General features: G+C 37.5%; 1 protein-coding gene across 4 annotated transcripts in view; it reads left to right on the top strand.

Annotated features, from left to right (window-relative positions):
• TDRD5 (tudor domain containing 5) overlaps window positions 1-19,109 on the top strand; it is a 101,128-nt gene extending 82,019 nt beyond the window's left edge. For all 4 annotated transcript variants that reach the window (XM_021682601.1, XM_021682598.1, XM_021682600.1 and 1 more), the window contains 4 exons: window positions 6,792-6,974; window positions 7,711-7,854; window positions 14,259-14,469; window positions 18,844-19,109. In XM_021682601.1, the coding sequence (XP_021538276.1) occupies window positions 6,792-6,974; window positions 7,711-7,854; window positions 14,259-14,469; window positions 18,844-19,109 (804 nt within the window). The remainder of the gene's footprint in view (window positions 1-6,791; window positions 6,975-7,710; window positions 7,855-14,258; window positions 14,470-18,843) is intronic.
• Window positions 19,110-25,413: the final 6,304 nt, after the last annotated feature.

Below are 25,413 nucleotides of genomic sequence, written 5' to 3'. Positions count from 1 at the left end.
TAAAATACTCATGAAAGAAATTGAGGAAGACACAAAGAAATGGAAAAACATTCCATGCTCATGGATTGGAAGAACAAATATTGTGAAGATGTCAATGCTACCTAGAGCAATCTACACATTCAATGCAATCCCTATCAAAATACCATCCACATTTTTCAAAGAAATGGAACAAATAATCCTAAAATTTGTATGGAACCAGAAAAGACCCCGCATAGCCAGAGGAATGTTGAAAAAGAAATGCAAAGCTGGCGGCATCACAATTCCGGACTTCCAGCTCTATTACAAAGCTGTCGTCATCAAGACAGTATGGTAGTGGCACAAAAACAGGCACATAGACCAGTGGAACAGAATAGAGAGCCCAGAAATGGACCCTCAACTCTATGGTCAACTAACCTTTGACAAAACAGGAAAGAATGTCCAATGGAAAAAAAGACAGTCTCTTCAACAAATGGTGCTGGGAAAATTGGACAGCCACATGCAGAAGAATGAACCTGGACCATTTCCTTACACCACACACAAAAATAGACTCCAAATGGTTGAAAGACCTCAATGTGAGACAGGAGTCCATCAAAATCCTAAAGGAGAACACAGGCAGCAACCTCTTCGACCTCAGCCACAGCAACTTCTTCCTAGAAACATCGCCAAAGGCAAGGGAATCAAGGGCAAAAATGAACTATTGGGACTCCATCAAGATAAAAAGCTTTTGCACAAGCAAAGAAACAGTCAACAAAACCAAAAGACAACTGACAGAATGGGAGAAGATATTTGCAAATGACATATCAGATAAAGGGCTAGTATCCAAAATCTATAAAGAACTTATTAAATTCAACACCCAAAGAACAAATGATCCACTCAAGACATGGGCAGAAGACATGAACAGACATTTTTCCAAAGAAGACATCCAAATGGCCAACAGACACATGAAAAAGTGCTCAATATCGCTCAGCATCAGGGAAATCCAAATCAAAACCTCAATGAGATAGCCCCCCACACCAGTCAGAATGGCTAAAATTAACAAGTCAGGAAACGACAGATGTTGGAGGGGATGCGGAGAAAGGGGATCCCTCCTACACTGTTGGTAGGAATGTAAGCTGGTGCAGCCACTCTGGAAAACAGTATGGAGGTTCCTCAAAAAGTTGAAAATAGAGCTACCCTACCACCCAGCAATTTCACTACTGGGCATTTACCACAAAGATACAAATGTAGGGACCCGAAGGGTTACATGCCCCCCGATGTTTATAGCAACAATGTCCACAGTATTCAAACTATAGAAAGAGCGTAGATGTCCATTGACAGATGAATGGATAAAGAATAAGTGGTATATATATATATATACATATATATATATATATATATATATATATGTATATATATAAAATGGAATATTATGCAGCCATCAAAAGGAATGAGATCTTGCCATTTGCAGTGACGTGGATGGAACTGGAGGGTATTATGCTGAGCGAAATATGTCAATCAGAGAAAGATGTGTATCATATGACCTCACTGATACGAGGAATTCTTAATCTTAGGAAACAAACTGAGGATTGCTGGAGTGGTTGGCGGGGGTAACAGCGATGGGGTGGTTGGGTAATAGACATCGGGGAGGGTATGTGCTATGGTGAGCGCTGTGAATTGTGTAAGACTGTTGAATCACAGACCTGTACCTCTGAAACAAATAGGACATTATATGTTAAAAAAAAAAAAATCAGGAGGGGAAGAATGAAGGGAGGGGAAATCGGAGGGGGAGATTAACCATGAGAGACTATGGACTCTGAGAAACAAACTGAGGGTTCTAGAGGGGAGGGGGTTGGCAGGATGGGTTAGCCTGGTGATGGGTATTAAAGAGGGCACGTTCTGCATGGAGCACTAGGTGTTATACGTAAACAATGAATCATTGAACACTACATCAAAAGCTAATGATGTAATACATGGTGATTAACATAACATAATAAAAAAATAAAAAGAAAGATTGTTTTATCTATTTTAGGGTTTGTGCTTTTTCATATAAATTTTAGAATAAGTTGTGTATTTCTGCAAAGTACCTTGCTGGGATTTTGATAGAAATTACATTAAACTTGTTGATCAATGCAGGAGAATTGACATCTTTACTGTGTTGAGTCTTACAATATACAAACATGTTTCTACATTTAATTAGTTCTTCTTTGATTCCTTACATCAGCATTTTGTAATTTTCAATATATAGGTCCAGTATATAGGTTATGTGTTTTAAGTATGTACCTAATTATTTCATAGTATTTGGAATTATTATAAGTGGTGTCGTGTTTTTAATTTCAGTTCCGCATGCTCATTGCTGGTACATATCGGGGCGCACGTTTGATTGGCATTTGATTTTTCTGTACAGTCCTGTATACTGTGACCTTGCCTACTCAGATTTTTTTGTAGACTCCTTGGGATTTTTCAAATAGACAGTCATGTCCTCTGCAAGGGACTGTTTTGTTCCTTTCTGATCTGCATGGCTTTTATTTCCATTTCTTGTCTTATTGCATTGGCTAAAGCTTGTAGCATTGTATTGAATAGGAGTGGTGAAAGACAAATTTGCATTATTCCTGATCTTGGGGAGAAAAGCGTTATGTATAATTTTAGTTTTTTTTTTTTTAATCAAGGTGAGAAGATTCCCCTCTATTCCTATTTTTCTAAGAGTTTTTTTCACAAGAGGGTGCAGAATTTTATCAAATGCTTTTTCATTGATTGTTATAATCATATGATTTTTCTTCTTTAGATTGTTCATGTAGTGGATTACACTGAATTTCAAATGTTAAACCAGCTTTGCATACCTAGAATAACATCACTGGTCATGGTGTATAATTCTTTTATATGTTGTTATATTCTGTTTGCTAATATTTTATTGAGGGTTTTGCATCCTTGGTTCTTGAGAGATATTAGTCTATAAGGTTTTTTGTTTGTTTTTGTTACTGTCTTCTATGGTTGTAGTATCAGGGTGATACTATCTCCATAAAAGGGGCTGGAAAGAAATGTTCCCTCCTATTTTCTGGAAAGATTATGTAAAAATCAGTTTCTTTTTGTGGGTGGGTGGAGGTTAATTCTTTAAGTGTTTCTTAGATTACTTTGGTGAAACTATCTGGCCTGGAGATTTCTTTTTCTTGTTCTTTTTAAGATTTTATTTATTTGAGAGAGAGAGAGTGAGAGAGAGCATGAGAGGGGAGAGGGTCAGAGGGAGAAGCAAACTCCCCACTGAGCGGGGAGCCCAATGTGGGACTCGATCCTGGGACTCCAGGATCACGACCTGAGGTGGAGGCAGTTGCTTAACCAACTGAGCCACCCAGGCGCCCTGGCCTGGAGATTTCTTTTTCAGAAGAATTTAAACTATAAATCAATTGTTTTAATAGATAAGAGTATTAAAGGTGACTGTTTCATTCTGGGTTAGATTTAGTATTTTGTGGTTTTTGAGGAATTGGCTCATTTCATTTCTGTTGTCAATTATGTGTCTACAGTGTCTACATAGAGTTGTTCATAGTATTCCTTTATTATCCTGCATTGATGATCCCCTCTCTCATTCCTAATGTCAATTTGTGTCTTTTCCTTTTTGTCCATCTTACTAGAGGTTTATCAGTTTTACTGAATATTTTCCAAACAGTCATCTTTTGGTGTCCTTGATTTTATATCTGTTTTTCTCTTTTCAAGTTCATTGTTGTTGTTCAGTGTTCATTGTTTTTCATTGCTCTTATGTTTTTGCTTTCTTTCTACTTTCGTTTTTTTTATTATTAGTTTTTAAAGATTTTATTTATTTGACGGGGAGAGAGAGAGAGCACAAGCAGGGGGAGCGGCAGGCAATGGGAGAAGCAGTCTCCCCACTGAGCAGAGAGCCCGAAGTGGGCCTTGATTCCAGGACCCTGAGATCATGTCCTGAGCCAAAGGTAGATGCTTAACTGACTGAGCCACCCAGGCACCCCTCTACTTTCTTAAGATGGAAACCTAGATTATTGATTTGAAACCTTTCTTTTTTCCTAATATAAGCATTTCATGCTCTAACCCTCTAAGTACCACTTCAGCTACATTTCACAAGTTTGAATACATTGTATTTCCATTTGGTTCAAATATATTCTGATTATTTTTGAGCTGTCATGTTTGACTCATAATTATATGACCCTAATTATTATTATATGGGTCATATAACAATGGGTCATATAAGTATGGATTATTTGAAAGTGTGTTTCTAAGTGTTTGGACATTTTCCTGTTATGTTTCTCTTATTTACAGTTTAATTCTATTGTATGAGGACATATTTTGTGTGATTTCAGTTTTTTAAATTTGTTCAGGTATGTTGACATAGGATATGGTCTGTCTTGGTGAATGTCTCATGTGCTTTTCAAGAGACTGTGTTCTGCTTTTGTTGAATGGAGTGTTCTATAAAGGTTAATTAGATCCAGTTGATTGGTGGTATCATTCAGTTCTTCTGTATCCTTGCTGTCTACTAGTTTACTGATTACTGAAAAGAATGTTGAAGTCATCAACTATAATCTTGGATTATGTCTGTTGGATTATGTCTGTTTCTCCTTTCTTGTCAGTTTTTTCCCTTCTCTATTTTGGAGCTTTATTGTCAGGTGCCATGTATTTAGGATTGGTGTGTTTTCTTGATGAACTGACCCTTTTATCATGATGAAATGTCTTTATTCATAGTTACATTCTTTGCACTGATGTCTACATTGTCTGATAGCAGTATAGCCACTCCAGCTTTATTTTTAATGGTTGACATATCTTTTTCTATCCTTTTACTTCTAACCTAGCCTACCTATGTCATTATATTTGAGGTAAGTTTCTTGAGACAGTATAGTTTAGTCATTTTTTAAATCCATTCTGATGATCTGGGCGCCTGGGTGGCTCAGTTGGTTGGGCGACTGCCTTCGGCTCGGGTCATGATCCTGGAGTCCCGGGATCGAGTCCCGCATCGGGCTCCCTGCTTGGCAGGGAGTCTGCTTCTCCCTCTGACCCTCCTCCCTCTCATGCTCTCTGTCTCTCATTCTCTCTCTCTCTCTCAAATAAATAAATAAAATCTTTAAAAAAAAAAAATAAATCCATTCTGATGATCTGAATTTTAGTTAGTATGTTTAGACATTTTACATTTAATATCATTTTTGGTATGTTTTGATTATAGGTCTACCATTTCATTGTTTTTATTTGTTACCTCTGCTTCTCATTCCTTTGCTTTTCTTTTCCTTCCTTACTTTAGTATTATTTAGTGTTCTTTAGTAGTCCATTTTACTTATTATATTTTTATTATATCTACCTATATAGTGTTTTGACTGGTTACTCCAGGAATTACAATATACATCTTGACTTTTCACAGTTTTACCACTTCAAGTGGTATGTATATATCTTACCACCATCTAGGTGTTTTACCCCTTCCCACCTCCTTTATGCTATGTTTACATATGACAAGTATATATGTTGAGAATTTATAATGTTACAGTTTTTCCTTTCCACCTTCAAACATTCAGGACAAGAATAGTCCATTATACTTCTCCAGATATTGATCATTTCTGTTACTCTTTATTTCTGATATTCCAACTTTCCTTCTGGTATCCTCTCCTCTCTATCCAGAGAACTCCTTTAGCAATTCCTTTAGAGTATATCTGCTGACAATGAATTTTTTTAGTTTTCTTCATTGGAAGTGTATTTATTTTATCTTCATTCTTGAAAGATATTTTTGCTGGATGTAGGATTCTGGGTTACCAGTTCTTTTATTTCAGGCCTTAAAAATTTCATTGCACTTTCTTCTGGCTTTCATAATTTCTGATGAAAAATCTGCAGGTTTGTAATTGTTCCTCTATAATAATATGTCATTTTCCTTTGTCTCTGTTTAGGATGGTTTGTATTTAGCTTTCAGGAGGTAGATTATAATCTACTTAGACATGGATTTCTGTTTGAGGTTTGCCACGCTTTTTGAATCTGTAGGTTTATGTCTTCCATCAAATTGGTGACGTTTTCAGACACTGCTTCAAATACTTTTTCTGCACTGCACTCTTTCTTTTCTCCTTCTGGGACTCCCATGAAGCAAGTGTTAAACCTTTTGGTATTGTCCTATAGGTCCCCAAGTCTCTGTTTTTGCTTTTGTTTTCCCAATTTTTTTCTCTCTGTTGTTCAGATTGGATAATTTGTATGGATCTCTCTTCAAGTTCATGCATTCTTTTATCTCTGTCCTGCTATTGAAAACAGACCTAGGGATTTTGATATTCGGTATAACAAGTTTTGCTGAATTCCCCTGTTTTTATGCTTGCCCACTTTCACTTTTACCCTCCAGAAGACCCTCTGGTTTTCCAGCAGGAAAATAAGGTGTAGCTTCCTTTTTATATGGAAGAGTAGGGTTGGGTATCTGGAGATCTAACTGCTTCTTACACAGACCTTCTACCAGTGCTTTTGTCTGTTTCCACTTTACATTCTCACTTCCAAAAACCGTGTAGTAGCAATTTCTGAGCATTTGCAGTATCTGGTATAAATTTGAGTTGCTTCTCAGTTTTTCCTGCTATAAGCTCAGGATTCTCCTTTCTCACGACTGCTTAGTAAGTTGTCACTTGTCTTCTTTTCTGTATCCAGAACATAGGTGGTGTTGTCTTCTGTTCTCTCTAACAGTGAGTTTGTATCTAAATCTGAATATTTTGGTGACGTTTCAGGAGAGAGAGGGTAGTCAGTTATGTATTCAAACTGCTGTCTTTCCCTGGAGTCAGGAAAAAAAATTGTAAACCTAAGTTTTAAAATGTACTCCTATAGCAACTATAAATTAAAGGTTTTCTTTGTCTTCTGATACATTCTAGGATGAGATCCCCACTGGAATGCCATGCCTGGAATCAGTGACTATTGGTGATGATGTTTGGGATGAGAACTGGTTACCTCTGCAGGCTAAAATGGGAAAAGGGGGTGATGCTGCCTCCCACTTATTTACCTCAAGTCTTGGTGGAAAGAAACCCTACCCATCATGTAAAGAAATGCCACAAAAGGTTAGATCCCTGGGAAAACAGCAAATCATTACTGAAAAATGGAAATGTAAATTTCCTCAAGAAATCTATACACTCTGGAATTCAAAACGATTTATCACATGATAATCCAGAAGAATTCATTTTTTTCCCCCCAAGATGGTAGTGATAGGGAGGAGGACAAGTTGAAACAGGAAAGAATAAATCATGGACTTATTGTCCCATCTAACCTTTTAACCATTATGATTTTTGTTTTATCATTGGAATCTTAGGCCTTGGGATCTATAAATAAGCTGTTTTCACTAATTTTGTTTTTATTGCATTAACTTTATCATATAATCTCTGGGTCTCTGTACTGAGAATATTAGCTAATATTGGGCCTAACTATATGTTTAAAATGTAATTTACTTCCACTGGTTTTTAGAAGACATATCTACAGTTAAATTGCTCCTTATTATTTATGCCATTTAAACACTAGATGATCATGAAAAATCATCTGGCCATGAAAACAGTATTGAAGAAAATACTATAAACCAGAGTTGTATTTGTTTTTATGACACCTGTGTGTTCCAAGGAATTCAAGATATTGGGTATGAACCAATAAAACAAGGGGGGAAATTCACACAGATATAGAAACTTAATAAACACCTTTTCTTGTTTAATCAACTTTGCCTCCTAGCCTTTACCTTACCCATATTATTCTCTGTCTGGTTCATGTGGCACTATGTCTTAGTTTATGCTTGCAATTTTTTCTCTTTAGGATTGGTGCTTTTCTGGACCCAAAGATATATGGGATGATTCGTGGCAGACTTCAGGCCTTGTGAATGGAATGAAAGTAGAAGTTCAAAAACAAGAGGGATTGGGTGCTCAGGAAAAAAATACTGGCACAACCAGGATTCAGAAGGTAAATGTCTCATAAATGTTATTGACAGATTCTCATGAGGAAGTGCTTTCGTTTTTAGAAAGTAAAATTCTAGGGGCGCCTGGGTGGCTCAGTTGGTTGGGTGACTGCCTTCGGCTCAGGTCATGGTCCTGGAGTCCCGGGATCGAGTCCCGCATCGGGCTCCCTGCTCGGCGGGGGGTCTGCTTCTCCCTCTGATCCCCTTCCCTCTCGTGCTCTCTGTCTCTCATTCTCTCTCTCTCAAATAAATAAGTAAAATCTTTAAAAAAAAAAAAAAAAAAAAAAATAGAAAGTAAAATTCTGGTTAATGATCCCTCTATAGCATTTGATGGAATACATATACACAAAATGTAGGTTGATTTTAAAATTAATTTCAATCAACTTAATTTATCTCTTCAGAAGAAAATCCCAAGCTTAGAATTGAAAGATTGATAACATCTCTGTGTAAGAGGTATAGAAAACAGGTATTTTCATATAATTGAGCCAAAAATATAAATCTCTATTTTTTTCTTTTATGTTGCTGTGGCAGAAAGCACTAATCCTGGAACAAAATATATTTGCTCTGTGTTTCTCAAATATATTATGAGCATCCTGAAAACAGCAGGACAATTTGTGTGAATCATGAAATCTGGCCACCAGGCCTCTGTACTTTTATTTTTATGTGTCACATTGAAAATAAAGGACTCAAGGCTGGGAGACTTATTGAAAAGCAGATTTGTGGAAGATGAGTTTTCTGAATGATGTATTTCCTATAAAATATGGTTATTTTGTATGAGAACATTGATAAAGTATGCTATATTACATAGAATACTCTGTTCCAGAAATGTGGGTTGCTTAGCAGCACAGATTTAGTTTTAGGATAACACCTCAACCCTTCAAAAAAAAAACCCAGGACCCATTAGCAGCCACACCCATTTCCCATCCTCCCATAGCCTGAGGCAACTACTAATCTGCTTTCTGTCTCTATAGATTTGCTTATTTGGGGCGTTTCATATAAATGTCATATAATATGTAGTCATTTGTGTTTCCTTTGTTTCCTTTGCCGTGCAGATTTTTAGTTTCATGTAGTCCCACTTGTTTATTTTTGCTTTGTTGCTTTTGCTTTTGGTTTCATATCCAACAAATGATTACCAAAACCAGTGTCCTAAAGCTTCCCCCCCCCCTATCTTTTCTTCTGGGAGATTTATAGTTTCAGTCTTATGTTTAAGTCTTTAATCCATTTTGAGTCAGTTTTTTGTGTATAGTGTAAGATAAAGGTCCAGTTTCATTCATTCGCCTGTGGATATCCACTTTTCCCAGCATCATGTGTTGAAGACACTGTTCTTTCCCCGTTGTGTAGCCTTGGCACCATTATCAAAGATTGGTTGACTGAATATGTGTGTTTTTATTTTGGGGCTCTTGATTTTATTCTTTTGGTCTATATGTCTGTTTTATGCCAGTTCCATAATGTTTTTATTACTGTAACTTTGTAGTATATTTTGAAATCAGGAAGGGTGATCCCTCCTCCCCCCCCACCCTTAAGATTGTTTTGGCTCTTTGGGGTCCTTTATGGTTTCATATGAATTTTAGGATTGTTTTTCTGTTTATGTAAAAAATGCCATTGACATTTTGATAGGAATATCTTTGAACCTGTAGATCACTTTGGGTAGTATGGAAATTTTAATAATATTAATTCATCCAATCCATGATATGGAATATCTTCCCATTTATTTATGGTTTCTTCCATCAATGTTACATAGTTTTCAGTGTACAGATCTTTCACCTCCTATTCTTTTTGATGCTATTGTGAATGTGATTGTTTTCTTAATTTCCTTTTCGAGTAATCTCTACACCCCGTGATGGGCTTGAACTCACAGCCTCCGAGATCTAGAGTCAACATGCTCTACCAAATGAGCCAGCTAGGCACTCCTTAATTTCCTTTTCAGGTAGTTCATTGTTAGTATATAGAAATGGAACTGATTTTTGTTTGCTGATATTTGAGTTTTCTCTTACTAATCTAGCTAAAGATTTGTAAATTTTGTTTATAGCTTCACAAAACTAGCTCTTAGTTTCATTGATTTTTTTTCTATTGTGTATTTCATTAATTTTTACTCTAATTTCTGTTATTTCATGCCTTCTGCTAATTTTGGCCTTAGTTCTTTTTTTAATTCCTTAAGGTATAAAGTTAAGTTGTTTGTGATTCTTTATTTTTATGTAGGCATTTACTGCTATAAGCATTCCTCTTCATCTACCTTTGGCTCAGGTTGTGATGCCGGAGTCCTGGGATCGAGCCCCCGCATCAGGTTCCCTGCTCAGTGGGGAGTCTGCTTCTCCCTCTCCCTCGGCCCCTCCCCCCTGTTCATGTTCTCTCCCTCCCTCTCTCTCAAGTAAATAAAATCTTAAAAAAAATTCCTCTTAGTTCTCATTTTGCTGTATCCCATCAATTTTGGTGTGCTGTTTTCATTTGTCTCAGGATATTTTCTAGCTTCTCTTTGATCTCTTTTTCGACCCATTGTTTGTTCAGGAATATGGTGTTTAATTTCCCAGGTTTCTGAATTTAATCTTCGTTTTTGATGGATATTTTCCCTGAGCATTGAATTTTAGGGTGGCACTTTTTTCAGCCCTTTGAAGATATCCTACCATTATGTTCTGGCTTCTGTTGAATTGTCAGCTGTCAGGTGTCATTGTTCCGTTGACAATGATGTCTTTTTTCTCTGGCTTCTTTTAAGATTTTTCTGTCTTTTGCTTTAAGCTCTTTGATAATTATATATCTAGATGTAATTTCCTTTGGATTTTCTCAACTTGTGGTTCATTGAGCTTATTGAATAAGAAGGTTGATGCCCTTCATCAGTTTTAGAAAATTCTGGCCTATTTGTCTAATCAAATAGTGCTTTTCCCTCATTATCGCCCTCCTGCTGGCATTCCAGGTACCGTGTGCTAGCACTTTGGCTGAGTCCCACATGCCTGTTGGGCTCTCTTCTCATGTTTACATTTTTTCTTTTTTCTTTTTTTCCTGTGTCTCACTTTGGTGATTTTCTATTGATTCTTCCAGAATACTAGTCCTGTCATCTGTGGGATCTGTTCTGCTGCTAAACCCACACATTGAATTCTTAATTTCAAACATTTTTCAGTTCTAGAATGCCCATTTGATTCTTTTTTAAAATAAATTTGAATTCTCTGCTTAAATTCTCTACATTTTCATCAATTTTTTTCTGTCACTTCTTCTACATTCTTAATCATGCTAATCACATTTATTTTAAAGTTTTTTTTTTTTCCCAGATAATGCCAATATCTGAATGTTCTTCCCTGCCCCCGCCCCCCGTATTTGGTCTTGTTCTTTGATCCTGTTTCTGGTGGGGGGTGGTGTGTGGAGAAAGTGGGAAGCATACCTGATTTTTTTTTTAATTGAATATTTGACATTATGGATAAAAAATTATAGAGGCTCTAGATGAGTTGTCTTCCTCCAAGGCAGACTGAGATGTCCTGTGGCTGACAGATACCAGCCAGTCACCTTAACACACACAATGAGGTTTGGTTTTAGGCTTTGTTAGGACTGCTCTTTTTCACTTTTGCCCTTACTCCTTAGATGTGGCTGTTATTTCTAACATGGGATCCTTTGGGGATCTCAGCTGAAACCCTTGGTGGGGCTCAGACTCCATCCTCCGCTCCTCAGCTTTTATAAGGTATAATTCATGTTCCATAGTTACCCATTTAAAGTGTACAGTTTAATGGCTTTAGTATATTCACTAGTCCATTAGCTTATTGCGCATTCATCCCACAAGCAATTGTAGAACATTTTCATTATTTCCCAAATATACCCTGCGTCCCTTAGCTGACACCCTACCCTTTATCTGCCAGATGCTCATCTACTTTCTGTCTCCGTTGATTTGCTTATTTTTTGCGACATTTCATGTAATTAGAATCAGTACAATATGTGATCTTTTGTGTCTGGCTTCCTAACATAATATTCTCAAGGTTGATCATGTATCAGTACTTTATTTCTTTTTATGGTTGAATAATCCATTGTATGGATAGACCACATTTTGTTTATCCATTCATCAGCTGATGGATATTTGAGTTATTTTCAGTTTTTTACTGTTATGAATAATGTTGCTGTGACATTCATGTACATGTTTTTATGGAGACATGTTTTAAATTTTATGAGGGTATGTACCCTAGGAGTGGAATTGCTGGGTCATATGGTAACTCTTTGTTTAATGTTTTGAGGAATTGCCAGACTTTCCTAAATAGACATTCCCACTGGCCATATAAGAGTGTTCCAATTTTTCCACGTCTTTGCCAGTACTTGTTATATCTATTTTTTTTTTTTTAAGTCATAGCCATCCTTGTGGGTGTGAAGATATATGTTATTGGGATTTGGGGCTATGCTTTTGATTACATATGTTAATCATGTTTCTTGAAAGTCTGTCATTTACCTCTAGTTCCATGAGGTGAATTTTCAGATAACTATGATGGAGGCAGTCATTGATAACTACAGAGAGCTGAATCTGGTAGTATGATGCTACTCAAAGTATAATGTGCTTACACATCCCTTAAGAATCTTGTGAAGCTGCAGGATCTGAGTAATTTGGGATGGGGACACAGGTTCTGCATATCTAGCAAGCTCCCAGGTGATGCTGCTGGTTGGTGAACCACATTTTGAGCAAGAACCTTGACTGTCAATTAAATGCTCAAATTGCCTGCGGGCAGTTGCTGTCAGAGTGTCATACAAATTTAGAAAGCATTTACCTGTGTTTTTTCTTTTTTCTTTTCAGAATAAGCTATCAGAATGCATCTTAAATATGTTTTAACAATGCATCTTCAAAATCATACTTAAGAGGAAAAAAAAAGGATATAGCCTCAAAAATTTGTTTCTGATTTCAGTTTTTGTTAAACTACTGAAAATAGACAGCGGGACATAGTGTAAAAAACACTTGGTCTGGCTGGTCTGCAATCTACGGCTTAGCCTCACCACAGACTAAAATCTACAGGTTGGCGCAAGTTACCTTTTGGAGCCTCAGTTTGTCCATTGGCAAAGACCCATTTAGATAGTGATCTTTTCAGCTCTGAAAATTTATCATATAAATATTTATTTACCTGCCTTTGGAGCCTTATTGAAAGAACTCACTAATGCTTAGCCTCATTCTGAGAATAAACTTACAGGGTAACTAAAACACACATGAATTGCATAAGCCAAGTAAAAATTTGATTCTGCATCTTTGATTTCCTGAAGTAGCATATTGTGTGGCCAGTATAACTAATCTGAAATGTGAGTTTCATTTTTGCTGTCAAAAAAGGCTACCCACATAGCCCTTTGTATATTGCATAATTGTATAACTGCATTCATGCCAGCCATGTTTGAAAATGAGCAGGATTTTTTTTGTTGTTATGGAACAACAAGGGAATGCCAACTGATACTAGATGTCTACTACATATGAGGCTGAAGAACATACAAAGCTACATTTTCTGTTTGTATAATTACTGGTTCAGTTCACTCAGGGCAGATCCCAGACTGTTGGCAGCCTAGTCAGGGTAGGGCTGGCTCCAGTCATATTAATGCCAGTTACCATCACAGAAGGTGAATGCTAAGTTACCATAGATTGTATCTGCTTCAGCAATGACTGTACAGTAGGACATAGGATCTCATGGTTAAAATTTGATATTCTATTCACTTAAGTCCAGTTTAGTCTCCATAGAGATGTTCATCTTTTTTTCTCAAACCCTGGTTCTTAATACTCCATTTTGTCTCTTCTTCTGAGGAGGCTTCCTTTAACTAGTTTATGTTCTCTCGGTGTGTTCACACTGCAGAATGTGGGCCAGGCCTCCATTCATGGCTGGCTGCAGGACACACACTGTTTCTCCAACTGAGGGCTGTGAGCTTGGGGACAGGGATCCTGTCTTACTGGGAGATGGTGAGAACAGGGACTGGGCTGAGTTCCCATCTTTGCTTTGTCACCTACTGGTTAACACTGGATAGCTTCGCCTCTTGTGAAAAGCGTTCTGCTAAGTGAAAGGGCCCATGGTGAGGACGACAGAACCCCAAAGCTAGAGCCCCGAAGCTAGAGCGGTCGTACTGAGGTTTGAATGAAGAAGCACGTGCAGGTAGCCTGGCCGTGTGCCGGACATGAGCACTCGCCGCCTTCTCTCGCCTTTCCCGCCGCCCTTCCACAGCTCTGTGCGGCCACTTTCAGCACCGTGTTTGCTCGTAATGTGTGTTCAATAAATGTTTCTTGAATTGAATTGATGGTCACTAAGTTAGAAAAGGACTGTTTTTTTCTAGAGAGGAACTAGGTTCTTAAAAGTGAGTAGTGGTATTCAGATATGAAAAATATTTGTCTCTATAACTAAGGAACCAAAACAGGGTTAATTCTTCCTGTTACACTAACAACTACTTTTCATGCTTTTGCCCTACTTTTCTCATACTGCAGCAGCCAAACCTAGAGAGTTCTTCAGATTCTTCCACATTGCCCAAGTTGGAGGAGTTCTACATCTCTCTGATTCGGTCGCAGCAGTCATCGGAAGGGAGCCAGCCCGAGGCCAGCAGTGTCCAGACTCCGGCCAAGCCCGTTCAGCTGTCCTCAGCAGCCCTTAATGCAATGCCTCCGGTGCTTGATCCTGCAGAAAAACGCTCTGGTTCAGGTAGCTTTACATTTAATTGACAAACACAGTGGTTTGTCATCCTGCTAAAAAGCCTGCATTGATCTTTTCAGAACCTACCTTGAAAAATTGCTGACTTTAGCCTTGGTCTCAAGTCCTTACTGAGCTCAGTTGTCCCTTCTATTTGCCACTCCTCTTTTTATGTGCAGTTTGGTTGGGGGGGGCGTCTGTTTTACATACAGTAGAATTTGCCAGTTTTGATTAGATGGTTCTGTGAGTTTTGACACATGTATACAGTCTTGCTGCCACCACAGTTGTGACCTAGAACAACTCCACCAGTTCTTTGCTTCCCTCTGCAGTCATTCCCTCCCCTTGCTTGCTGGTTCCCGCATGTTACTTTCTCTTTTCTAGAATTTCATAGAGTCATGCCTTACATGGTTTTTAAGTCTGACCTTTTTCACTGAGCATGATGTTTTAGAGATTGATTTATGTTGTTGCCAGTGTCAAAAGTTCTTATTTGTTGCTAAGTGGTACCCAGTTGTATGGATATCTCTTCATCAGATGAACAGATTTGGGCCTTTATGAATAAAGCTGCCGTGAACAGTCATACACACAGCTCTTTGTGTAGACATAGTCAGTACGTACCAAGGAGTGAAATTGCCGGGTCACGTGATCACTGCACGATTAACTTTTTGAGAACTGCCAAAACGTTTTCCAAAGTGGCTCTTCCATTTTTGATTCACACAGGATTACATGAAATCTGATTGCTCCATCTCCTTGCCAACAAATGATACTACCAATCTTTTAAAATTTTGCTATTCTAGTGCATGTGTAGTGGTATCTTATTGTGGTTTTAATTTATATTTCCCTGTTTGCCAGTGAGGTTGACCATCTTTTCATGTGCTTATATGCAATCTGTAAATCTTCCTTAGTGAACTTACATGTTCAAATATTTGCTCATTTTTTATTGGATTATCATCTTTTCATTGATTTGTAAAAATTATTCTGGACAAAAAGCTTTGTCAGATATATACATCTATATGTATGTGATATATATCTCACAAAAGTGTGTGACTTCCTTAGCAGCATCTTTGGAAGAACAAAAGTTTTCATTTTGATGAAGTCTGATTGATTTTTTTCTTAATAGAAAGTTTGAGCTTTTTGTGTCCTATTTAGAAATCTTTCCTAACCCAAGTAACTGATTTGCTCTTTTTCTTATGAAAAGTTCTGTAGTTTTAGGTCTTAAAATTAGATCTGTGATCCAATTTGTTAATTTTTGAGTTACGGTTTGCATTAATATTGTGATGTAAGGATCAATGTTTATTTTGATTGCATATAAATATTCAGTTGTTCTAGCACCATTTGTTGAAAAGACTATCCTTTTTTAAACTGCCTGCTGTCTTTGTCAGAAGTCAGTAGGCTGTATATGTGAGGGTCTATTTCTGCACTTCCTATTATGTTTTATTGGTTTATATGGCTTTATACCACTGCCTTGATTAGTGTGGCTTTATATGTCTTGAAATCATACAGTTTTGTTCTTTTTCAAATTGTTTTGGCCATTTTAGGTCATTTTCCATATGAATTTTAGAATTAACATAAATGTACACAAAGCCTGCTAAAATTTTTATTGGGATTTTTTTAATACATTGTAATGTTAGTTTCAGGTGTACAATATAGTGGTTCAACAATTCCATACATCACCTGATGCTCATCCCCACAAGTGCCTCCTTAATCCCCATCACCTATTCAATACTTGCCCTCCCCTGCTTCTGGTAACGTTACAGTTCTTTTTTTTTTTTTAAGTTTTTATTTAAATTTCAGTATAATTAACATACAGTATAATACTGCTTTCAGGTGTACACTTTAGTGATTCAGCACTTCCATACATCACCCATTGCTCATTACAACAAGTGCACTCCTCAATCCTCATCATGTATTTTACCCATCCTCCACCCACCTCCCCTCTGGTGACCATCAGTTTGTTCTCTATAGTTGAGTCTATTTCTTGGTTTGCTTCTCTCTTTTCTCTCCCATGCTCATTTGTTTTATTTCTCATACTTCACATATGAGTGAAATCGTATGGTATATGTCTTTCTCCTGCAGACTGATTTCACTTCTCATAATACTCTCAAGCTCCATCCGTGTTATCACAAATGGAAGATTTCATTCTTTTTTATGGCTGAGTAATATTCCATTGTATGTATATATGTGTGTGGGTTTTTATATATATATCACCTCTTCTTTATCCTTTCATCAGTCAGTGGACACTTGGGCTGTTTCCATAATCTGGCTATTGTTGATAATGCTGCTATAAATATCAGGGTGCATGTATCCTTTTGAGTTTGTATTTTTGTATTCTTTGGGTAAATACCTAGTAGTACAATTGCTGGATCATAGGGTAGTTCTATTTTTAACTTTTTGAAGAACCTCCATACTGTTTTCCAGAGTGGCTGCATCAGTTTACATTCCCACCAACAGTACAAGAGGATTCCCCTTTCTCCACATCCTTGTCAATACCTGTTGTTTTGTGTATTGTTGATTTTAGTCATTCTGACAGGTGTGAGATGATATTGCATTGTATTTTGATTTACATTTCCCTGATGATCAGTGATGATGAGCATCTTTTCATATGTCTGTTTGCCTCTGTATGTCTTCTTTGGAAAAATGTCTATTCATGCCTTTTGCCCATTTTTTAATTGGGTTATTTGTTTTTTGGGTGCTGAGTTGTAGACGTTCTTTATATATTTTGGATACTAATCCTTTATCAGAGATGTCATTTGCAAATATCTTCTCCCATTCCATAGGTTGCCTTATTTAGTTTTGTTGATTGTTTATACCTTTGCTGTGCAGGAGCTTTTTATTTTGATGAAGCCCCAATAGTTTATTTTTGCTTTTGTTTCCCTTGCCTCTGCAGACATATCTAGAAAAAAGTTGCTATGGCTGATCTCAGAGGTTACTGCAAGTGTTCTTGTCTAGCTAGATTTCTAGCTGCCTCTGCTCTTGTACTTTTTCGCACAAATTCTAGGCACCTTGGCCTTCTTGAATTCCAAACTCTGTCTTTTCAACCCACTAAGATCTCTAGGCTCAGTTTGGCTTCTTCCTTCTTGTACTGAAGCCTAGAAACTATTCCAGCAGGAGCTAAGGTCGTTGTAGCACTTACTTCATTTGTTTCCCTTGTCTTAGGGATCACTGCCTTGCATGCTTGTTGTTCAGTGTATGAATCTGCTACTGTTTCAGACATTCTGCCCAGTTTTCCAGTTGTTTAAAGCAGGAGGGGTTGTTTTTCAATCACTGTTGAATTAACATCAGATCTGGAAGCAGAAGTTTTGCTACTCTTTTAAATTCTTTGATCATGTGTCCCTGCTTTCATATATTTATACCTTTTAAAATCTGAGCTCACCAAAACTGTGTAAAACTTTATTTTATTAGAACTCACCAGCTCTTTTCCTCTAGTAAGCATTAATTATAGCTTTATGATCAGAGTTTTATTTTTTGGAATACCCTGTCAAATTCTCCTTGAATATAATTCATCACAAATGTATGGAACATATGCCACATGCTACTATGTTAGTTGCTAAAAATGCGAAGATGAATAAAGTACTGGATTATGTCCGTGTTTTCTCTAGATTTTTTGAAATCTGTGTTTTTAAGGTCTAGAGCAGTACTTTTCAAAATGTAATCATACTGGTATCAGTCTGCAAAGTGTTTGTGATGATGGACAACACATTAGCACATTATTTAGCTCACCTGCATTTTTTTTTTTTTTTTCACTAAAGCAGAATTTTCTTGAAAGAAGCAGTGTGTTGGCTTAGATGCTGGCAAAAGCTCCTTCTTTCATTGTAGGCAGGTAATAAAGAGTTCATGGTCTAGAGTATACCATGTGTGACAATGCCTAGCATCCCCTTCCTTGGCTGTTTGGAACTTTTGGCACTAATTCCTCAGGAATTTATTTTATGGCTGATAACCCGTTTTTGGGACTTCTTGTCCCAAACATCTTGGTCAGTTTTGTTTTTACACTGGTACACTCAAATTGAAACCACTTTGGCAATAGAAACACCATTGTGCTCTCTGCTGGAAGGAAATAGGAGAGCTTCAGGACTCCTCCCTGGAATTGGAATTCTATCCAATTTCTGATGTCCTAGAAAGAAATTTTCCCTTCCCTGTTCATAAGTACCTTTTTTCCTCTCTTTTCCCCCCCTCATTCTGACAAGGATTTATTTCATCTCAATTCCCCATTCTCATTTCCTTTCCATTTGTTGACTGATTTCTGAGTCTCATCCTCTCTAATTGTAACAGAAAATGTCACCACCTAAAGAAAATGATTGTCACACACACTAGTAAAGATTTAGAATGGGAAAGAGAAGGCAATGAGTGTGAGAACCCCTTGAAAAGACTTGTGTTTTCTTTCTTTTTCAGTGGAGAGCTCTCCAGAGAGCCTAAAGAATGATTTCTCTAGTAGCCATGCTCTTACAGTATTCAAAGACAAGAGTCCCGTATTCAAAGACAAGAGTCCCGGAGCCCTGGACCAGCTCTCTTTGATCTTGTCTCCTGAGCACCAGATTTCCCAGAAGCTCTACATCCCTCGGAGCACAGCCACTGCGGCCTTAGGGGCTGCTGCACGGTTAGCCACCTCCAGGAGCCTCTTACACTGGTACCCCAGTGTGAAAAGGATGGAAGCATGAGGGAGGGAGGAGGGGAGAAAATAATAAGCCAGGTGCTTTAGGGCTTGGTGATTTCCCAAGGGCAAAATGAGGAGGTATTGAGACAAAACAGTATTTTGATAGTTGATGCCTTTGTTTTTCTGTGTGATCGTATGTTAGCTTTATTTTGCAAACAGTGCACTTTGTTGTGTAAGTATTGATAGTTAATGTTTTAATTTTTATTGACAGTGTTTCTTATTCCATACAAGTTTGTTCACCTTAATGTAGTAGTTTAAAGGAATTTTTATTTTTTGTTGTTTTTGTGTGTGTGTGTTTCTATAAATGTTTTTCTTGTACATATGATGACTGATAAATGAAAACTGAAAAACTAATGTTTTGTGATCCATATTTAGTAAGACAAAAATTATCTCAGATTCTTATTTCCAGAAAAAGGATGTTTGAATTGTAAAGGCTGCTTTTTCTTTTTCATTTGAAATTTTCTATATCATAGGGATAATTCAGGCCTCCAATTCTTACCATTATTATTTCTTTGAAATGCTAGAATCAGTCAGAAAATCCACATCCTGAAGCTTTGGTCATGTAAACACTTGCACATTTAAAAAAATGTAAGTAGTCTTTCAGTACAGTTTCCTGAAGACTAATAACAAAATTCTAGAGACTGGTTGTTGAAACTTGCCTGCACCGTCTCTGTAGGCCTCACAGTTCCCAGGAGCTTCAGTGTTTAAGTATCTGTGGGACATGGTGTTCTCTGAAGTCAAATTGTGTGAAACACCATATGGCTAAAGGTATGAACTATCAAGAATAAACAAGAGACCGAAAGGTGAAATTGAAGAATATGAGTGGTACTAGTTTAAGTTCTTTGTGGTAAAATACTGGACTTATCCCCAAATTTAAAAAAATTGAATACAGACGCATTTCTTGAAGTAAAATCTGAGAAAGAGCTGTGAAATACTTGTGTGCCGAATATAACTCGATTCTCACCTTCCAGACCCCTCCTCTAAGGCCTCCTGTTTCAGCATTACATGGCAGAGTTGGCCCCTACTTCCTTTCTCTCTTTCTACAGTAAGGGATTTCTCCTCATCTCAACAACTTAATCAGCAAAATATCCACTGAGGAAGGGAGTGAGATGATATTAAATATGAAGTACATTTAAATTTAGACTATAACTGACTGAAACTTCTTTCTTAGAATTAAGCAATTATGAAACAAAGTTAAACCCTGAGTCTCTAACTACTGACGTGTTTCGGTTTAAAAACCTTAGAGAAAACATATTTAATACAATAAAATTTAAAAATCCAGATTCACCTTAAATTCCAGTATATCTGTAAGAATGATGATATTCTAATTAACAACAAAAAAAGGTAATCTGGAAACACCACTGATAGTTGATCCAACAGAAAGAACAGGTTTCCATTTGGGTTTTTGTGATTTTATATCAGACATCTTTATTGGAGAAGACAGTGGGAAAGTTATATGAAGGGTCAATGAACAGTTAAATATAGGACAGTTAAATATCATTTATGATAATCAACTATGTTACGAATTGGAAAAGTTCCGTTTTTCATGTAGGTTTAGGTAATTACCCACAACTTGTTTCTAAAGAAGAAAATTCATTTTGGAATATGCTTCTTAGAATTCTTCCTTTAAAGAAGCCAGGTTTGAGTAATATACTTCACTTCTCCAGATGGGCAGTCATTGGGTTGGGGCAAAGTGAATCTGGTAATATTTACATATTTAGTAGGTCATACTATAACTCTCTCTGTAATAGCATGAGCTACCAGGAGGAACTCTGCCAATGCTGGGTAACCTGACAGCAACTAATTTTATACTTTGCCAGTTAGATGGGGGTTATGGAATCAGTGTGCTAATAAGGCTCATTGTAATCCCATCCATTTGCAAATGGCCAGATAGACAATCATTTTAGACAGGGGCATCTCAAACTCATGAGTGTCAATACACTTTGAAAGAGGACTATTTATAAATTAATAGTTAACATCCTGAGTGAGAAGAGTGAAGAATGAACCTCTGAGAGGCTTGGACATATTTTGACTACTTGGCTTTGACAGCCGATTTACCAATTTATTTACCTACCTTCTCCCATAAGGTGGGTTTTGCTTGGTAGTTAACTAAAATAGCCCAAAGCATCAAAAAAAAAAAATGTACTAGATCATTTGAACTTGAGTAAATAGATTCATGGATATGGGCAGGAATAGTAATAAGAAATGTTAAAAAGATAGGTAGATGCTCTGCAGTTTAGGGTTAAGTTAATTGTACAAAGATGGGTTGACATGTGTTATACTTACAACAGTCCCCCTCCCCATATTTTTGTTAAGGATCCGTCAGAAGTAATGGAGTTCCCCAAGAAGTGTTGACTGAGAAGTGGGAGCTTGAGTGTGTGAGAGGGAATGGGGATGAGAACATAAAGGAAAATCCTGGTTATAAACTCTTTAGGGATGGAAGGAGGAGTAGCTTTACTAATAGCCACTCAGGTTTTAAATCCAGTGGCTTGTAGCCAATAACTCGTCTCCCATCTAAAAACACATTATGGGATATCAAGAGAGGGGCCCTTGCAGCTGCAGTCAGCTCTGCCTGTACCCACCCTCTGACTCTCACAGCTGAGATGCCAGTTGCCCATTTCAAGGCGTAACGATAACTAGAGGCTTCTGCCTATAGTCAGATTCTGTCTAACCTGAAGACTTAGAATTACAGTTTTAATCTAAAGAGGACCTTAGATGAAGAAATTTGAACCCTAGAAAGACTGACTCATCTATGGTCACATGCCTTAAATTGCCTTATGGGCTGACTCTTAGCACTCTTTCCACAGGAAAATATTACAACTCTGTCTTGTGTAGTTTAAATGATTTGGTGCCAGAAGACATAGTTTGGTAGATAAGTCCAAAAGAATGGTGGTTCTGATAGCTAAGGAAACCCCTGGTGTTGGAGGGGAGAGAGATTGATTTTTACAACATCTTGTATTCTTGAATGTGGCTAGCTTAAATAACAGTGGGCCAGTTCTGTGGCTAAAGAATCTGAATGGTGTGGGAGGCACGGTAAGGGATGAGAAACCAACATCTTACAGAGCAGTTTTAAGCTTCCTGCTGACATTTATACATGTGTAGCCAGGCTTTTCTAACAAACTTTTGATATCTTTTCAGAATTAAATTCATCTTATTTATGCATACAGTGTCATGGACAGCATTATTCATAATTTTGCAGGAGCCATCACTAAGACAATTCAAAATTTTCATTTCCTGGAGCCTGTTCAGATCTTGACGTTTTCCAAGATGCCAGCCAAAGTGCATAGCAACTTGATCTGCCTGTATTCTTTGAACATAGCCCTATTCCTAACAGTTAGGTGTCATTTGTCTCATTTAGTCAGTCACCAGTCAGCCTAGGATGCTCTTGGTGTCATTAGCCTATTGGAACCAGAATACTTTAAATTCTGCTATTTTTAACCAGGTAGACAAATTATTTTAACTTCTCAGTCAAGGTGTTCTCTTTTTTTTTTTTTTTTTTTTAAGATTTTATTTATTTATTTGAGAGAGAGAGACTGAGAAAGAGAGAGCATGAAAGGGGGGAGGGTCGGAGGGAGAAGCAGACTCCGTGCTGAGCGGGGAGCCTGATGCGGGACTCGATCCAGGGACTCCAGGATCATGACCTGAGCCGAAGGCAGTCGCTTAACCAACTGAGCCACCCAGGCGCCCAGTCAAGGTGTTCTCTAATCAATTAGAATCACAGTTCACTTGTGTGCCACTTTTCACATGAAATTGAGTGTTTGACCCACTTCAAACCTGAGTGGAGAATTTATTCACAGCTAAAATTTCTTGGTTGTAAGCATAGTTTTCAAGAAATGCTTTTGGGTTTCTGTTTGGTATAAACTTTGTTTTAAATTTTGGTTAAAATTTTTAAAAATATTTTTTAATTTATGGAAAAATGTTTATAAGAAACAATGTTTACTTGATTATTATGTCTTAGTAATAATTTGATGAGGAAACCAAACTTAGGACTCTTTCTCTGCTCTCTTAACTTTTGTTATGGAACTAATGGGAACTTATTGGGATCAAGGAATTATGATTGGCCTAATGTTTGGAATTTGTAACAGCATTTTGCTTGATTTATATATTTATGAAGTTGGAATTTGTTTTGTCAAAAAATGTCGAGGTGTTTTTTTGTAACTAGTTTTTGTTGTGATGATTCTGCAGGAATGAACATTTCACTTAAATATGTGACCCAAAGAACTTAGTTGAGTAAAATACAAAATCTGCTTATACAGTTGTGCAAACAGAGATTTGACACTTTTCTTGGATAAAATATTTTTCTTCATTTTTGGCATGACCTTTTTATTCTTGACCTTTGTAAACTTTTGCTATGTTGTAGGTAAATACTTGTGTTCCATGAAGTTGGAATTCATTCACACTGGAGCCACGTCTTAAGTAGCTGACCGCCACATTTTAGACTTGTGTTATTTCTCCTGTTAATAGCAATATGTCAAACCCTTCTCAGCCATGTTCCAGTTTCTTAAATTCTCTTCTCAGACTTTCCACACACACAATACCAAGCCTGCTCTCCACTTGCAGCTATAATTCCCCGCTCTTTCAGCTGCTCACTTGATTGCCCAAGTCCCCATTCAGAGCCTTTGTTTGCTAAAGCTCTTCTGCCCGGAGCAGATTATTTCTAGGTGATTCTCAAACCCCATTCAGGTGGTTTGGTCAAATTTATCCTTAATCTGTCATTCCACGGGATGTAAGTAGGACATCCCAGCTCAGTTCATTTCTTACTGCAACAAATGACTCCTTGAAAAAAGTATCCTGTTACTGCAATTGTCATTCATATGTTCTGATGAAAAATCTCTTCTGATACCATATATAGGAAAATACCTGTCAGCTAAGTGAGCTCTGTGTGTACCAGGATATCGACTATGAAGCAAAGTGTATCCCCACAGGATGTTCCCTGTTTCTTCCCCATGATGCCTGTCTTCCTCCTTCATAATGGATACCTGTCTTCCCTTCTGCTTGGAAGAATGAAACTTAAACATATATGATATGGGCCAGAGTCAAAAGTTTACCCTTTCTTTTTTTTTTTTTTTTTTTTAAAGATTTTATTTATTTATTTGAGACAGAGAGAATGAGAGAGAGAGAGCACATGAGAGGGGGGAGGGTCAGAGGGAGAAGCAGACTCCCTGCCGAGCAGGGAGCCCGATGCGGGACTCGATCCAGGGACTCCAGGATCATGACCTGAGCCGAAGGCAGTCGCTTAACCAACTGAGCCACCCAGGCGCCCAAAAAGTTTACCCTTTCTTTACTGAATATTAAAAGTAACAACATTCCTGTACTGATCTGTACTAGGATAGTTAAATTGGGAGTAGGGGGGTGGAACATTTGGCTATAATTGATAGCATACTTTTCACACCTCATGTTTTATTTTTTATTTATTTTTTTAAATTTTATTGTTAGTCACCATACAATACATCATTAGTTTTTGATGTGGTGATCCACGATCCATTGTTTTCATATAACACCCAGTGCTCCATGCAGTACGTGCCCTCCTTAATACCCATCACCGGGCTAACCAATCCCCCCTCCCCCCTCCCCTCTAAAACCCCGTTTGTTTCTCAGAGTCCATAGTCTCTCATGGTTCACCTTTCCCTCCAATTCCCCCCCACACACACATTTTTCCTTTCCTTCTCCTAATGTCCTCCATGCTATTCCTTATGTTCCACAAATAGTGAAACCATATGATAATTGACTTTCTCTGCTTGACTTATTTCACTTAGCATAATCTCCTCCAGTCACATCCATGTTGATGTAAAAGTTGGGTATTCATCCTTTCTGATGGCTGAGTAATATTCCATTGTATATATGGACCACATCTTCTTTATCCATTCGTCTGTTGAAGGGCATCTCGGCTCTTTCCACAGCTTGGCTATTGCGGACATTGCTGCTATGAACATTGGGGTGCATATGGCCCTTCTTTTCACTACATCTGTGTCTTTGGGGTAAATACCCAGTAGTGCAATTGCTGGGTCATAGGGTAGCTCTATTTTTAAATTTTTGAGGCACCTCCACACTGTTTTCCAAAGTGGCTGTACCAACTTGCATTCCCACCAATAGTGTAAGAGGGTTCCCCTTTCTCCACAACCTCTCCAACATTTGTTGTTTCTTTCCCTGGCCATTTTTGCCATTCTATCTGGTGTAAGGTGGTATCTCAGTGTTTCACACCTCATGTTTTAGGCAGTGGAGTATCTATTTATGATTAGCTAGAATGATCTTCCATCACCTTTTCTACAATTGATGTTGATTTATTTTTGCTAAACTTTCTAGATTCA

The sequence above is a fragment of the Neomonachus schauinslandi genome, chromosome 6, assembly GCF_002201575.2.
Source record: "Neomonachus schauinslandi chromosome 6, ASM220157v2, whole genome shotgun sequence".
Taxonomy (NCBI): domain Eukaryota; kingdom Metazoa; phylum Chordata; class Mammalia; order Carnivora; family Phocidae; genus Neomonachus; species Neomonachus schauinslandi.
This window is presented reverse-complemented; position numbering and strand designations above follow the sequence as displayed.